The sequence below is a fragment of the Taudactylus pleione genome, unplaced genomic scaffold (assembly GCF_031769625.1).
Source record: "Taudactylus pleione unplaced genomic scaffold, aTauple2 ptg000311l, whole genome shotgun sequence".
NCBI lineage: Eukaryota > Metazoa > Chordata > Amphibia > Anura > Myobatrachidae > Taudactylus > Taudactylus pleione.
In genome coordinates, this window is record NW_028284712.1 from 809,245 (window position 1) to 825,205 (window position 15,961).

General features: G+C 48.0%; 1 protein-coding gene and 2 non-coding genes across 8 annotated transcripts in view; all 3 read left to right on the top strand.

The window, feature by feature from the left end:
• UBAP2 (ubiquitin associated protein 2) overlaps positions 1 to 15,961 on the top strand; it is a 95,482-nt gene that overhangs the window by 52,260 nt on the left and 27,261 nt on the right. For all 6 annotated transcript variants that reach the window (XM_088442405.1, XM_088442400.1, XM_088442399.1 and 3 more), the window contains exons 17-19: positions 8,340 to 8,529; positions 8,810 to 8,876; positions 15,642 to 15,837. In XM_088442405.1, the coding sequence (XP_088298531.1) occupies positions 8,340 to 8,529; positions 8,810 to 8,876; positions 15,642 to 15,837 (453 nt within the window). The remainder of the gene's footprint in view (positions 1 to 8,339; positions 8,530 to 8,809; positions 8,877 to 15,641; positions 15,838 to 15,961) is intronic.
• Positions 7,101 to 7,179, top strand: LOC148511338 (small nucleolar RNA SNORD121A). The gene has a single exon (XR_015869093.1). It is a non-coding gene; the product is annotated as a small nucleolar RNA SNORD121A (small nucleolar RNA).
• LOC148511339 (small nucleolar RNA SNORD121A) lies at positions 8,620 to 8,701 on the top strand. The gene has a single exon (XR_015869204.1). It is a non-coding gene; the product is annotated as a small nucleolar RNA SNORD121A (small nucleolar RNA).

Sequence of the window (15,961 nt, forward strand, 5' to 3'; positions counted from 1 at the left end):
TTGTTTATGAAGTTGTAATGTGTGTCAGTCTGGTTCCTTGGTGTATGCGTGTTTCTACCCGTGACTGTGTGTTTTTGTTTATGAAGTTGTAATGTGTGTCAGCCTGGTTCCCTGGTGTATGCGTGTTTCTACCCGTGACTGTGTGTTTTTGTTTATGAAGTTGTAATGTATGTCAGCCTGGTTCCCCGGTGTATACGTGTTTCTACCCGTGACTGTGTGTTTTTGTTTATGAAGTTGTAATGTATGTCAGCCTGGTTCCCCGTGTATGCGTGTTTCTACCCGTGACTGTGTTTTTGTTTATGAAGTTGTAATGTGTGTCAGCCTGGTTCCCTGGTGTATGCGTGTTTCTACCCGTGACTGTGCGTTTTTGTTTATGAAGTTGTAATGTGTGTCAGCCTGGTTCCCCGGTGTATGCGTGTTTCTACCCGTGACTGTGTGTTTTTGTTTATGAAGTTGTAATGTGTGTCAGCCTGGTTCCCCGGTGTATGCGTGTTTCTACCCGTGACTGTGTTTTTGTTTATGAAGTTGTAATGTGTGTCAGCCTGGTTCCCCGGTGTATGCGTGTTTCTACCCGTGACTGTGTGTTTTTGTTTATGAAGTTGTAATGTGTGTCAGCCTGGTTCCCCGGTGTATGCGTGTTTCTACCCGTGACTGTGTGTTTTTGTTTATGAAGTTGTAATGTGTGTCAGCCTGGTTCCCCGGTGTATGCGTGTTTCTACCCGTGACTGTGTGTTTTTGTTTATGAAGTTGTAATGTGTGTCAGCCTGGTTCCTTGGTGTATGCGTGTTTCTACCCGTGACTGTGTGTTTTTGTTTATGAAGTTGTAATGTGTGTCAGCCTGGTTCCCCGGTGTATGCGTGTTTCTACCCGTGACTGTGTGTTTTTGTTTATGAAGTTGTAATGTATGTCAGCCTGGTTCCCCGGTGTATGCGTGTTTCTACCCGTGACTGTGTGTTTTTGTTTATGAAGTTGTAATGTGTGTCAGCCTGGTTCCCTGGTGTATGCGTGTTTCTACCCGTGACACTGTGTTTTTGTTTATGAAGTTGTAATGTATGTCAGCCTGGTTCACCCGGTGTATGCATGTTTCTACCCGTGACTGTGTGTTTTTATTTATGAAGTAGTAATGTATGTCAGCCTGGTTCCCCGGTGTATGCGTGTTTCTACCCGTGACTGTGTTTTTGTTTATGAAGTTGTTATGTATGTCAGTCTGGTTCCCTGGTGTATGCGTGTTTCTACCCGTGACTGTGTTTTTGTTTATGAAGTTGTAATGTGTGTCAGCCTGGTTCCCTGGTGTATGCGTGTTTCTACCCGTGACTGTGTGTTTTTATTTATTAAGTTGTAATGTGTGTCAGCCTGGGTCCCCGGTGTATGCGTGTTTCTACCCGTGACTGTGTGTTTTTATTTATGAAGTAGTAATGTGTGTCAGCCTGGTTCCCTGGTGTATACGTGTTTCTACCAGTGACTGTGTTTTTGTTTATGAAGTTGTAATGTGTGTCAGCCTGGTTCCCTGGTGTATGCGTGTTTCTACCCGTGACTGTGTGTTTTTGTTTATGAAGTTGTAATGTGTGTCAGTCTGGTTCCTTGGTGTATGCGTGTTTCTACCCGTGACTGTGTGTTTTTGTTTATGAAGTTGTAATGTGTGTCAGCCTGGTTCCCTGGTGTATGCGTGTTTCTACCCGTGACTGTGTGTTTTTGTTTATGAAGTTGTAATGTATGTCAGCCTGGTTCCCCGGTGTATACGTGTTTCTACCCGTGACTGTGTGTTTTTGTTTATGAAGTTGTAATGTATGTCAGCCTGGTTCCCCGGTGTATGCGTGTTTCTACCCGTGACTGTGTGTTTTTATTTATGAAGTTGTAATGTGTGTCAGCCTGGTTCCCCGGTGTATGCGTGTTTCTACCCGTGACTGTGTGTTTTTGTTTATGAAGTTGTAATGTGTGTCAGCCTGGTTCCCCGGTGTATACGTGTTTCTACCCGTGACTGTGTTTTTGTTTATGAAGTTGTAATGTGTGTCAGCCTGGTTCCCCGGTGTATGCGTGTTTCTACCCGTGACTGTGTTTTTGTTTATGAAGTTGTAATGTGTGTCAGCCTGGTTCCCCGGTGTATACGTGTTTCTACCCGTGACTGTGTGTTTTTATTTATGAAGTTGTAATGTATGTCAGCCTGGTTCCCCGGTGTATGCGTTTTTCTACCCGTGACTGTGTGTTTTTGTTTATGAAGTTGTAATGTATGTCAGCCTGGTTCCCCGGTGTATGCGTGTTTCTACCCGTGACTGTGTGTTTTTGTTTATGAAGTTGTAATGTGTGTCAGCCTGGTTCCCCGGTGTATGCGTGTTTCTACCCGTGACTGTGTGTTTTTGTTTATGAAGTTGTAATGTATGTCAGCCTGGTTCCCCGGTGTATACGTGTTTCTACCCGTGACTGTGTGTTTTTGTTTATGAAGTTGTAATGTATGTCAGCCTGGTTCCCCGGTGTATGCGTGTTTCTACCCGTGACTGTGTGTTTTTGTTTATGAAGTTGTAATGTATGTCAGCCTGGTTCCCTGGTGTATGCGTGTTTCTACCCGTGACTGTGTTTTTGTTTATGAAGTTGTAATGTGTGTCAGCCTGGTTCCCCGGTGTATACGTGTTTCTACCCGTGACTGTGTGTTTTTGTTAATGAAGTTGTAATGTATGTCAGCCTGGTTCCCCGGTGTATGCGTGTTTCTACCCGTGACTGTGTGTTTTTATTTATGAAGTTGTAATGTATGTCAGCCTGGTTCCCCGGTGTATGCGTGTTTCTACCCGTGACTGTGTGTTTTTATTTATGAAGTAGTAATGTGTGTCAGCCTGGTTCCCTGGTGTATGCGTGTTTCTAGCCGTGACTGTGTTTTTGTTTATGAAGTTGTAATGTGTGTCAGCCTGGTTCCCTGGTGTATGCGTGTTTCTACCCGTGACTGTGCGTTTTTGTTTATGAAGTTGTAATGTGTGTCAGTCTGGTTCCCTGGTGTATGCGTGTTTCTACCCGTGACTGTGTTTTTGTTTATGAAGTTGTAATGTATGTCAGCCTGGTTCCCTGGTGTATGCGTGTTTCTACCCGTGACTGTGTTTTTGTTTATGAAGTTGTAATGTGTGTCAGCCTGGTTCCCCGGTGTATACGTGTTTCTACCCGTGACTGTGTGTTTTTGTTTATGAAGTTGTAATGTGTGTCAGCCTGGTTCCCCGGTGTATGCGTGTTTCTACCCGTGACTGTGTGTTTTTATTTATGAAGTTGTAATGTATGTCAGCCTGGTTCCCCGGTGTATGCGTGTTTCTACCCGTGACTGTGTGTTTTTATTTATGAAGTAGTAATGTGTGTCAGCCTGGTTCCCTGGTGTATGCGTGTTTCTAGCCGTGACTGTGTTTTTGTTTATGAAGTTGTAATGTGTGTCAGCCTGGTTCCCTGGTGTATGCGTGTTTCTACCCGTGACTGTGCGTTTTTGTTTATGAAGTTGTAATGTGTGTCAGTCTGGTTCCCTGGTGTATGCGTGTTTCTACCCGTGACTGTGTTTTTGTTTATGAAGTTGTAATGTATGTCAGCCTGGTTCCCTGGTGTATGCGTGTTTCTACCCGTGACTGTGTTTTTGTTTATGAAGTTGTAATGTGTGTCAGCCTGGTTCCCCGGTGTATACGTGTTTCTACCCGTGACTGTGTGTTTTTGTTTATGAAGTTGTAATGTGTGTCAGCCTGGTTCCCCGGTGTATGCGTGTTTCTACCCGTGACTGTGTGTTTTTGTTTATAAAGTTGTAATGTATGTCAGTCTGGTTCCCCGGTGTATACGTGTTTCTACCCGTGACTGTGTGTTTTTGTTTATGAAGTTGTAATGTATGTCAGTCTGGTTCCCTGGTGTATGCGTGTTTCTACCAGTGACTGTGTGTTTTTGTTTATGAAGTTGTAACGTATGTCAGTCTGGTTCCCTGGTGTATGCGTGTTTCTACCCGTGACTGTGTTTTTGTTTATGAAGTTGTAATGTATGTCAGCCTGGTTCCCTGGTGTATGCGTGTTTCTACCCGTGACTGTGTTTTTGTTTATGAAGTTGTTATGTGTGTCAGCCTGGTTCCTTGGTGTATGCGTGTTTCTACCCGTGACTGTGTGTTTTTGTTTATGAAGTTGTAATGTGTGTCAGTCTGGTTCCCCGGTGTATACATGTTTCTACCCGTGACTGTGTGTTTTTATTTATGAAGTTGTAACGTGTGTCAGCCTGGTTCCCTGGTGTATACGTGTTTCTACCCGTGACTGTGTGTTTTTGTTAATGAAGTTGTAATGTATGTCAGCCTGGTTCCTCGGTGTATGCGTGTTTCTACCCGTGACTGTGTGTTTTTGTTAATGAAGTTGTAATGTATGTCAGCCTGGTTCCTCGGTGTATGCGTGTTTCTACCCGTGACTGTGTGTTTTTATTTATGAAGTAGTAATGTGTGTCAGCCTGGTTCCCCGGTGTATGCGTGTTTCTACCCGTGACTGTGTGATTTTGTTTATGAAGTTGTAACGTATGTCAGTCTGGTTCCCTGGTGTATGCGTGTTTCTACCCGTGACTGTGTTTTTGTTTATGAAGTTGTAATGTATGTCAGCCTGGTTCCCTGGTGTATGCGTGTTTCTACCCGTGACTGTGTGTTTTTGTTTATGAAGTTGTAATGTGTGTCAGCCTGGTTCCTTGGTGTATGCGTGTTTCTACCCGTGACTGTGTGTTTTTGTTTATGAAGTTGTAATGTGTGTCAGCCTGGTTCCCCGGTGTATGCGTGTTTCTACCCGTGACTGTGTGTTTTTGTTTATGAAGTTGTAATGTATGTCAGCCTGGTTCCCCGGTGTATGCGTGTTTCTACCCGTGACTGTGTGTTTTTGTTTATGAAGTTGTAATGTGTGTCAGCCTGGTTCCCTGGTGTATGCGTGTTTCTACCCGTGACACTGTGTTTTTGTTTATGAAGTTGTAATGTATGTCAGCCTGGTTCACCCGGTGTATGCATGTTTCTACCCGTGACTGTGTGTTTTTATTTATGAAGTAGTAATGTATGTCAGCCTGGTTCCCCGGTGTATGCGTGTTTCTACCCGTGACTGTGTTTTTGTTTATGAAGTTGTTATGTATGTCAGTCTGGTTCCCTGGTGTATGCGTGTTTCTACCCGTGACTGTGTGTTTTTGTTTATGAAGTTGTAACGTATGTCAGTCTGGTTCCCCGTTGTATGCGTGTTTCTACCCGTGACTGTGTTTTTGTTTATGAAGTTGTAATGTGTGTCAGCCTGGTTCCCTGGTGTATGCGTGTTTCTACCCGTGACTGTGTGTTTTTATTTATTAAGTTGTAATGTGTGTCAGCCTGGGTCCCCGGTGTATGCGTGTTTCTACCCGTGACTGTGTGTTTTTATTTATGAAGTAGTAATGTGTGTCAGCCTGGTTCCCTGGTGTATACGTGTTTCTACCAGTGACTGTGTTTTTGTTTATGAAGTTGTAATGTGTGTCAGCCTGGTTCCCTGGTGTATGCGTGTTTCTACCCGTGACTGTGTGTTTTTGTTTATGAAGTTGTAATGTGTGTCAGTCTGGTTCCTTGGTGTATGCGTGTTTCTACCCGTGACTGTGTGTTTTTGTTTATGAAGTTGTAATGTGTGTCAGCCTGGTTCCCTGGTGTATGCGTGTTTCTACCCGTGACACTGTGTTTTTGTTTATGAAGTTGTAATGTATGTCAGCCTGGTTCACCCGGTGTATGCGTGTTTCTACCCGTGACTGTGTGTTTTTGTTTATGAAGTTGTAATGTGTGTCAGCCTGGTTCCCTGGTGTATGCGTGTTTCTACCCGTGACTGTGTGTTTTTGTTTATGAAGTTGTAATGTGTGTCAGCCTGGTTCCCTGGTGTATGCGTGTTTCTACCCGTGACTGTGTGTTTTTGTTTATGAAGTTGTAATGTGTGTCAGCCTGGTTCCCTGGTGTATGCGTGTTTCTACCCGTGACACTGTGTTTTTGTTTATGAAGTTGTAATGTATGTCAGCCTGGTTCACCCGGTGTATGCGTGTTTCTACCCGTGACTGTGTGTTTTTGTTTATGAAGTTGTAATGTGTGTCAGCCTGGTTCCCTGGTGTATGCGTGTTTCTACCCGTGACTGTGTGTTTTTGTTTATGAAGTTGTAATGTGTGTCAGCCTGGTTCCCTGGTGTATGCGTGTTTCTACCCGTGACTGTGTGTTTTTGTTTATGAAGTTGTAATGTGTGTCAGCCTGGTTCCCTGGTGTATGCGTGTTTCTACCCGTGACACTGTGTTTTTGTTTATGAAGTTGTAATGTATGTCAGCCTGGTTCACCCGGTGTATGCGTGTTTCTACCCGTGACTGTGTGTTTTTGTTTATGAAGTTGTAATGTGTGTCAGCCTGGTTCCCTGGTGTATGCGTGTTTCTACCCGTGACTGTGTGTTTTTGTTTATGAAGTTGTAATGTATGTCAGCCTGGTGTATGCGTGTTTCTACCCGTGACTGTGTTTTTGTTTATGAAGTTGTAATGTATGTCAGCCTGGTTCCCCGGTGTATGCGTGTTTCTACCCGTGACTGTGTGTTTTTGTTCATGAAGTTGTAATGTGTGTCAGTCTGGTTCCCTGGTGTATGCGTGTTTCTACCCGTGACTGTGTGTTTTTGTTTATGAAGTTGTAATGTGTGTCAGTCTGGTTCCCCGGTGTATGCGTGTTTCTTCCCGTGACTGTGTGTTTTTGTTTATGAAGTTGTAATGTATGTCAGCCTGGTTCACCTGGTGTATGCGTGTTTCTACCCGTGACTGTGTGTTTTTGTTTATGAAGTTGTAATGTGTGTCAGCCTGGTTCCCTGGTGTATGCGTGTTTCTACCCGTGACTGTGTTTTTGTTTATGAAGTTGTAATGTATGTCAGCCTGGTTCCCTGGTGTATGCGTGTTTCTACCCATGACTGTGTGTTTTTGTTTATGAAGTTGTAATGTATGTCAGCCTGGTTCCCTGGTGTATGCGTGTTTCTACCCGTGACTGTGTGTTTTTGTTTATGAAGTTGTAATGTGTGTCAGCCTGGTTCCCTGGTGTATGCGTGTTTCTACCCGTGACTGTGCATCGCAGCAAGCCTCACCTGTGCCACCCTGCTGAGGAAGGGACTGTACACAACAAGACAATGATGCTTTAATCCAAGCACATATCCTAATTATTGTGCGGATAACCACTTACTGAGTCTGGTTGTGCCAGTCCCAATCCTACGTCTCCTAATCCTCTGGAAACGGCCCTATGACGTCTCTATGTGCTGCAGGGTAAAGCTGTCACCTTCCTAATGTTAGCCTCAGCCTAGTGTTTGCAGTCCTGGTACTAAGACTTGCTGGTAAAAGTCTTCCTGAATCAAAACTCTCCTAAGCAAACATTACTGCTCTCGTGTAATGGTTTGAGGGCACCGTGGCATACCTCAGACGTAGCCGTGATGCTGCATTCTATAAAATGGGCACCTACCTTTCCATCACTGTACTTTGTATTTTATTGTACATTCTGACATCTGAGAATACCCTGTTCCTTTTTCTAATACTCTCCTTGTTTAGTTCCCCATAAACTGATGTGCCCGGTAATTCAGTAGTTAGAAAAACGTAGCTGCGTCCTAGTGTAATGATGGATTGTGTGTGTGACGGTATGCAGTGGGGAAGCCGCTGGACCTAATCCCGGCAGCCGGCTTCCCGGCTGTCATATCCCGGCAAGGGTATGAAGACATACGTCGATATGCCAACGCCTGTCATTTGACCTACGCCAGGAGAGCGATGCCCGGCATCCCGATCGAAGGGACGCCGAGCCAGGATAGCCGCGCGCGTGGGGGCGGGGGGAGTGTAATGTTAGGTTTAGGGTTCCCCCGGAGGTTAGGTTTAGGCTAGGGGAAGGGGGGGTAGGTTTAGGCATTTAGAGGGGGGATTAGGGTTAGGTACTGGGGGGGGTTAGGGTTATTCACCCATAAGGGAGGGTTAATGGGTAGAATTAGGTTAGCTAATACTTACCTGAGGACGATCGGGATTTCCACTGCTGCCGGGATGCTGGTGTCGGGATTCCAACCAGCGGTAAATCATACCAATTCCTGTGTGACTGCATATGCTCTGCAATAGAGTATCTGTATGGTGTATTGGTTTAGACTTCTGATGAAGGCTTGAGCTGGATGTCTTGTGTACCAATACATTTGTTCTGACATCCAACCTAATCACCGTGTCTTCATATGTTTCCACGTCAGGGAAATAGACCATCCCAAGGGTTAATGGAAAGGACTTAAAGCCTAGTTTTGGATAATACCCAATTTTGCAGCAAAACAAATACTAATTACAGTAAGATTGGGAAGAGAGATCTGGTCATGTGATGCACTATCTCCTCCTTCCAGCAACTCCATCCATCCCATCTGTGAAGCCTGAGAATTCCCAGAGCCTGTCTTCTGTAGGATCTCTGTCCAGCCCGGCTTCCACCGCCTCCTCTCTCCTCCCGGCAGTGTCTCAGCACTCATCGGCTGTCTCGCTGTCCAGCTTACCGCAGCCGAGTGACCTCTCAAGCAGCTCTCTGTCACAGCTCAACAGGTACGGGGGGGGGTGTAGAGGCAGCTCAGTGTGCGCCCCAGGGGTAAGAGTAGTTTCTGATACCCTCAGCTATCACCATCACAGTGCTCATTCCAGAAAGACAATGATGTTACCTATCCAAGCACATATCTGACCTGTGTGATGAGCTCTTGTCCCTGAGTCTTTGCTGGAGCTAAACACTTGCCGATAGCAGGAGAGGGTCCCTTTACATGCGTGTGACCATATTATGCGTGTGCTTCTAATGTAGTTATTCACAAGCGGTTTCTGCTTCTCATCCTAGCACTTTGTCCGGGCACCAAAACAGCCTTCCTGCAGCGTCCGTATTGTCCTCATCCGTTTCTCACGCGGTAAGTGCTTCCAGCTCACTTACTCTTTGTACGTCTCATTTATTTACTTCTTAAAAAGGCTGCAGCCAGAACAGTATAACTAAGAGGTATATTCACTTAAGTGCGGGTTTTTAGAAGTGGAGGTGTTGCCCATAGCAACCGATCTCATTACTCTAGCACCTTCTAGAACAGGCCTGGCCAACCTGTGGCTCTCCAGCTGTTGCCCAACTACAAGTCCCAGCATGCCTTGCCAGAGTTTTAGCATTCCCTAACAGCAAAACTGTGGCAAGGCATGCTGGGACTTGTAGTTTCACAACAGCTGGAGAGCCACAGGTTGGCCAGGCCTGTTCTGGAAGATAACTAGAGTCTGGTTACTATGGGAAACATCTCCACTTCTAAAAACTACACTTTAGTGAATATACCCCTGAGACTGACCACTGCAGCCTTTTTACGAACTAAAAAATAATGTAATGAGAATATAACCAGTTCCCTTGTTAGTATATGGTGAGATTTATTTTATCACACAGTCTATAAAGGACAAGTAATGATGCTCCAAGAACAACCAATTAGCTTTAAGCTATCATTTATCTAGTACATTCTTTTAAAATGACATCAAGAATATGATTGGTTACCGTTGGTAACGCCTCCGCTAGTTCTCTTTAGAAGGGTTGATAAATCTTGTGCTTAGTTTTGCAACTTCTATATTTAAAATACATTTTCTTGCATACAGATGTGTCCACATTCACCTATCCTAATATCTGCCAAATAGCCCCGTTTACAGTGCCACTTTCTTTGCTACTTAATCTCCCCAAAACACTAATCCTAACGTCCTAGTACACTATAAGCGAGCTTACATTACAACATGCAGGTTACTCAGGCCCGTTACGAGTGACCCCCGCCATGCATTTTATGCTTAATCCGCGACTATATACCTATTCCTGTGCAACAAAAGACAAATCCTAAGTACCTAGTACACTATATGCGTCTGAAGATACAAGATTGAGGAAAAAGTACACAAGGGAATCGCGCCACGTTCCGCCACACAGATTATTACCAGATATGTGACTTGGACGCATCACTAATGCAACAAACGTTCATTGCAATCCAGGACACACTTGCTGGCGTTGCACGTTGGCTCTGACACTAACCTGGGTAACAGGCAAAAGACAGAGGAGCCGGTCACGTCATGCATTGTGCAGCACCTAAATTTATACAATCTGCATTGCAACAAAAAATAATCCTAAGCACCCAGAACATTATAAACCATTGAGAGGTCACTCAACACAGACATTTATACCTTAAAAGTCATCTGTATGAAAGTCTGGGAATCACTACCTTCGGCGGAGCGTCTAAACAGCCCATTGAGTCATATGGCGCAAAACGAATGGGTGAATGAGGACACACGTGGATCACGTTTATCGTGGCTGGTGATAAACGCCATAGCTGTGAGATTCGGTTTTGTGTGAGGTCACTGATTATTGTTAAATCCTGATGGTTACCAGTAACATGGTCTATATTCCTGTGCATTTCATGGATGACCTACCGGTCCATTATTAAATCTAGAGAGCACAGGTTCTCAAACTCGATCCTCAGGACCCCAAACAGTGCATGTTTTCCAGGTCTCCTCACAGAATCATAAGTGAAATAATTAACTCCACCTGTGTGGATCTTTTAATGTGTGTGAGTAATGACTACACCTGTGCACCTGCTGGGTGACCTGGAAAACGTGACCTGTGTGGGGTCCTGAGGACCGAGTTTGAGAACCCATTGAGTTAGAGGACATTTATGAGAATTTGCGCACAAGGCGCTGTAGTCCATAGTAAGCAGTCGGAGCCCGCGCAGAGGCAGGGAGCACGTCTGCGGTACATAGAGCTCTGCTGCCTCCTATGTATGTGGGGTTTTTTTTTCGCTCAGGTGACGCTGCCAGAAGCCCCCACCCCCGGGTGGGTCACTCCGTGCTTATACTGCTGATGGTTTATTGGGCACCTTGCTGGCCTATATTCTGCTGTTGGTATTTTGTTGTATTGGTCATTTCTGCCACTGGCTCATTTTTATTGGGCGTTATTACTAGTAGTATATGATCAGTGATTGCGCAGATTTTATGGTCCCAGGGACCCTCCATTTATAATAATTGGGGTCCTACTTCACTGGTTCTGGCTGCCATTTTCATGCAAACCGGCATCTGTCCCCAGGGCTTTCCCTGCAACCACATCCTGACTGACAGTGATGGCCGAGTAAGGGTTCCAGTTGTCCTAGGCTCTCGGGTACCTTTTCTCCCTGCACCCTGGGAAAACTGCACTCTTATGGCTCCCTTGTGTGCTGCTCTTGCAGGCTGGCTCCGCTCTCTCGCTCAGGTCTCTGCGCTCTTATGGCTCCCTTGTGTGCTGCTTTTGCAGGCTAGCTCCGCTCTCTCGCTCAGGTCTCTGCACTCTTATGGGTCCCTTGTGTGCTGCTTTTGCAGGCTGGCTCCGCTCTCTCGCTCAAGTCACTGCGTTCTTATGGGTCCCTTGTGTGCTGCTTTTGCAGGCTGGCTCCGCTCTCTCGCTCAAGTCACTGCGTTCTTATGGGTCCCTTGTGTGCTGCTCTTGCAGGCTGGCTCCGCTCTCTCGCTCAAGTCACTGCGCTCTTATGGGTCCCTTGTGTGCTGCTTTTGCAGGCTGGCTCCGCTCTCTCACTCAGGTCACTGCTCTCTTATGGGTCCCTTGTGTGCTGCTTTTGCAGGCTGGCTCCGCTCTCTCGCTCAGGTCACTGCTCTCTTATGGGTCCCTTGTGTGCGTTCTTGCAGGCTTGCTCCGCTCTCTCGCTCAGTTCACTGCACTCTTATGGCTCCTTTGTGTGCTGCTCTTGCAGGCTGGCTCCGCGCTCTCACTCAGGTCACTGCGCTCTTATGGGTCCCTTGTGTGCTGCTTTTGCAGGCTGGCTCCGCTCTCTCTCTCAGGTCTCTGCGCTCTTATGGCTCCCTTGTGTGCTGCTTTTGCAGGATAGCTCCGCTCTCTCGCTCAGGTCTCTGCACTCTTATGGCTCCCTTGTGTGCTGCTCTTGCAGGCTGGCTCCGCGCTCTCACTCAGGTCACTGCGCTCTTATGGGTCCCTTGTGTGCTGCTCTTGCAGGCTGGCTCCGCTCTCTCGCTCAGGTCACTGCACTCTTATGGGTCCCTTGTGTGCTGCTTTTGCAGGCTGGCTCCGCTCTCTCGCTCAGTTCACTGCACTCTTATGGCTCCTTTGTGTGCTGTTCTTGCAGGCTGGCTCCGCTCTCTCACTCAGGTCTCTGCGCTCTTATGGCTCCCTTGTGTGCTGCTTTTGCAGGCTAGCTCCGCTCTCTCGCTCAGGTCACTGCACTCTTATGGCTCCCTTGTGTGCTGCTCTTGCAGGCTGGCTCCGCTCTCTCACTCAGGTCACTGCACTCTTATGGCTCCTTTGTGTGCTGCTCTTGCAGGCTGGCTCCGCTCTCTCGCTCAGGTCACTGCGCTCTTATGGGTCCCTTGTGTGCTGTTCTTGCAGGCTGGCTCCGCTCTCTCACTCAGGTCACTGCGCTCTTATGGGTCCCTTGTGTGCTGCTCTTGCAGGCTGGCTCCGCTCTCTCGCTCAGGTCACTGCACTCTTATGGGTCCCTTGTGTGCTGCTCTTGCAGGCTGGCTCCGCTCTCTCACTCAGGTCACTGCACTCTTATGGGTCCCTTGTGTGCTGCTTTTGCAGGCTGGCTCCGCTCTCTCGCTCAGGTCACTGCACTCTTATGGCTCCCTTGTGTGTTGTTCTTGCAGGCTGGCTCCGCTCTCTCGCTCAGGTCACTGCACTTTTATGGCTCCCTTGTGTGCTGCTCTTGCAGGCTGGCTCCGCTCTCTCGCTCAGTTCACTGCACTCTAATAAGGAGACATGCTCATACTGGGCCCCTAACACCGCCACATGTCCTCATGCCTTGCCTGCATCACAAACAGCCCTTCTGGTAGCAGATCAGTGGCTGCTTTTACCTCGTGTTTCCCTGCAGGAGATAATACAGATGCCTGGGTGTCGGAACAGGGGGGAGCAGGGGTGAAAGTATTGGCAGCCGTGGGAATGGTCAGGGGCTTTGCTGTATAGCAATAGGCTGCACGGCCCCTGCACCGCATGGAGGAGGAGGTGTAGTGTGCGGCCTTTAAGTGAAAACACTGCACATTACTCTCCCTCCTGTGCAGGGGGTGTGCAGCCTATAGCTATAAAGCACAGCCCCGGCCTGAGTCTAACCGGCCGCTGCTCAGCGGCTCAGGGTAAGAGGGAAGGAAGGTGGAGGAGGGTGGGTGCCGAAACTATTTTATATTCTTCCCCACCCCCTCATAAAATCGTTCCGACGCTCCTGTAGACATGAGAAAGGGAGCGAGATGTGAGGATTTCAGGAAGCGCGTCAGCAAGACATGCGCACACACCCCCATATACACACACAAAATGCGCAGCCAGCACAGACAACTCGCGGCTGTATCTTTCACCAGCCCCTTCTTTCCGGTTGTTCTGTTGTTTCCGCCCTCCTGCTACCGGAAGATGCAATCAGCAGCTGCAGCATTACATTGTGCGGCCGCATTCCTCGTACATGCCGCCTCCCAAGTCTTAGCGCCCAGTCATTTCTGTAAATTGGACCCTGTCTTCATTGTCACCTGAAAAATGCAATTCAAATGGTCAACGGTCAATTTTCAATTGTTTTGCCGATGGGTGCGAGTGCTGGCCTTTAGCGTGGTCGTGCAGTGGTGTCTGCATATCACACTGCCATCAGATGCTGGGCTCTGTATGTAGTATGTTAGCCTCTATGGTTGGCTGGGGCTCTGCCCAGGATAGCGCTGTAAGGTTGGCACGTTGTGTAGGGACACTGACAAGTTTAGTTGGAGGGGGCACTGTTAGGTATATTGTGGAACGTAACTATTTCAATTATAGGGTGATTCAGAGTTGTACATTATGCCAATGATCACGCAGTAGAGAGATTTATTTTGCTACTGCGCAAAGTCCCACTGCGTCGCACGAACTAGAGACTGCATTCTCTATGCTTCTGTGATAGCAATGTCCTGAGCAGACCTCGGAGGGCCGTGGGCGTTCCTGGCTGGAGTCACAGAGGAGGCCGAAAGTGTTCACTAAAAGAGGCCGGTTCCAGGGGTGTGGGAGCGTTCCACATCTCAGAACCACAGTCTCAGAGGCTGGTCCGTGGGCGTGTTATGGGAGTCCGAGGGGGTGTGTCTGCGCTCGTGGCTGCGTTCCCCATCACAGAACCACAGTCTCAGAGGCCGGTCCGTGGGCGTGTTATGGGAGTCCGAGGGGGTGTGTCTGCGCTCGTGGCTGCGTTCCCCATCACAGAACCACAGTCTCAGAGGCCGGTCCGTGGGCGTGTTATGGGAGTCTGAGGGGGTGTGTCTGCGCTCGTGGCTGCGTTCCCCATCACAGAACCACAGTCGCAGAGGCCGGTCCGTGGGCGTGTTATGGGAGTCCGAGGGGGTGTGTCTGCGCTCCCCCATCACAGAACCACAGTCTCAGAGGCCGGTCCGTGGGCGTGTTATGGGAGTCCGAGGGGGTGTGTCTGCGCTCGTGGCTGCGTTCCCCATCACAGAACCACAGTCTCAGAGGCCGGTCCGTGGGCGTGTCATGGCGAGTCCCAGGGGTGTGTCTGCGCTCGTGGCTGCGTTCCCCATCACAGAACCACAGTCTCAGAGGCCAGTCCGTGGGCGTGTTATGGCGAGTCCCAGGGGTGTGTCTGCGCTCGTGGCTGCGTTCCCCGTCTCAGAGGCCGGTTTCAGATAACCAGTTATCCCTGGATATCCTCAGCCCAGGACTTACTCAAGGAGTCGATCTGCATCCGCTGTTGTGGTGATAGCAGTGTGTTCTCAAGCCCCGGGGGATCTGCACACCGCGCAGATAGGGGACGTGGCTGTAGCGGCTTTTGCACAGTAAGTCTTACACTATTACAGGCGGCCAGTCTGTTAGCAGGCATTAGCATATTATCACAAATGCGTTGCGAGCGCAGTTGAGAATGTAATAGCGTACAACTCTGAATCGGGCCCAAAGATTGAAAAACTTACAGCAGATCAAGTTTCCCCTTCCAGAGATTCTACATATGTTAATCCAGATTTAAGACAAAACAGAGCCCCAGAAATAGCAGTCTTGTATTTTCCCTGTACCAGTCACCCTACAGTGTCCTTTTACCAATCATAGGAAGGTAAATTGTCCACGTGTGGAAATGTAGATGGACATTGGGAGTTACTTTATCCTTCCTCTACATGGTAAGGCACCGGCTCTTTTACTATCCTAGCGTTCCCACCAGCGGAATATCCTAAGGTGGTAATAGTCAGCCCCAATCTTTGGCCCCAGTCATTCAGGCTCTCTGAAAGAAGTAGGATTATGTAAGCTTGTGCATAGCCCGCCGAGCCCTTAGGCCCCCCCAGCTTTGTTATTGGGAGCATGGATGGCAGGGGACATGCTCAACAACATTGACGATTGCAGAAAGGGAGAGGATTTGCTTAAGTGTCACCTGCCAGAACCAGCTACCGCATCACAGGGACTTACAGGGTCCCCCCCCCCCCCCCCCCCAGTGATCGTTCCAATATAAGGTCTTGTGCAAAGCTCATTTTACAGCCAATATTCTCCCAGTTTTTGTGGCAGTTTCACCATTAGAAGCCCAGTTACACTGGTGTCTGGCAGAGCTGCCAACATTGGGGCTCCAGTGATTAAACAGAAATAAGGGCGGGTGGGTTAAAGTAAAATAGATCTGTAGGTGTGAACCGTGTGTAAATCCTGTGTCTCTTACGTGTTGGTGTCTGATACTTGTCTGTTGTAGCACACGAATGTGGAGAACACGGTGTCCCTCCAGCCCATTACAACCTTCTCTACAGCGCCAACGTCTGTGACCAGCACCTCTTCCATTGTTAGCATGGCCAGCAGCATCAACACCACCAACAGCTTGGGTCTGAGCGTCCCGAGTGTCAGTGTGCCCGCTGCCGCCAGCGCCCGGGCTGCTCCGCTAGTGTCTTCAGGTGAGAGGGGCAGACAAGCCGCAGGCTGGCGACATGTATAACCTTACTGCAATAATAATGCCATTTAATTATAGCCCTATAAATTCCACCTCCGCAGTGGTGTAATCTCCAGTTGCAGCATACT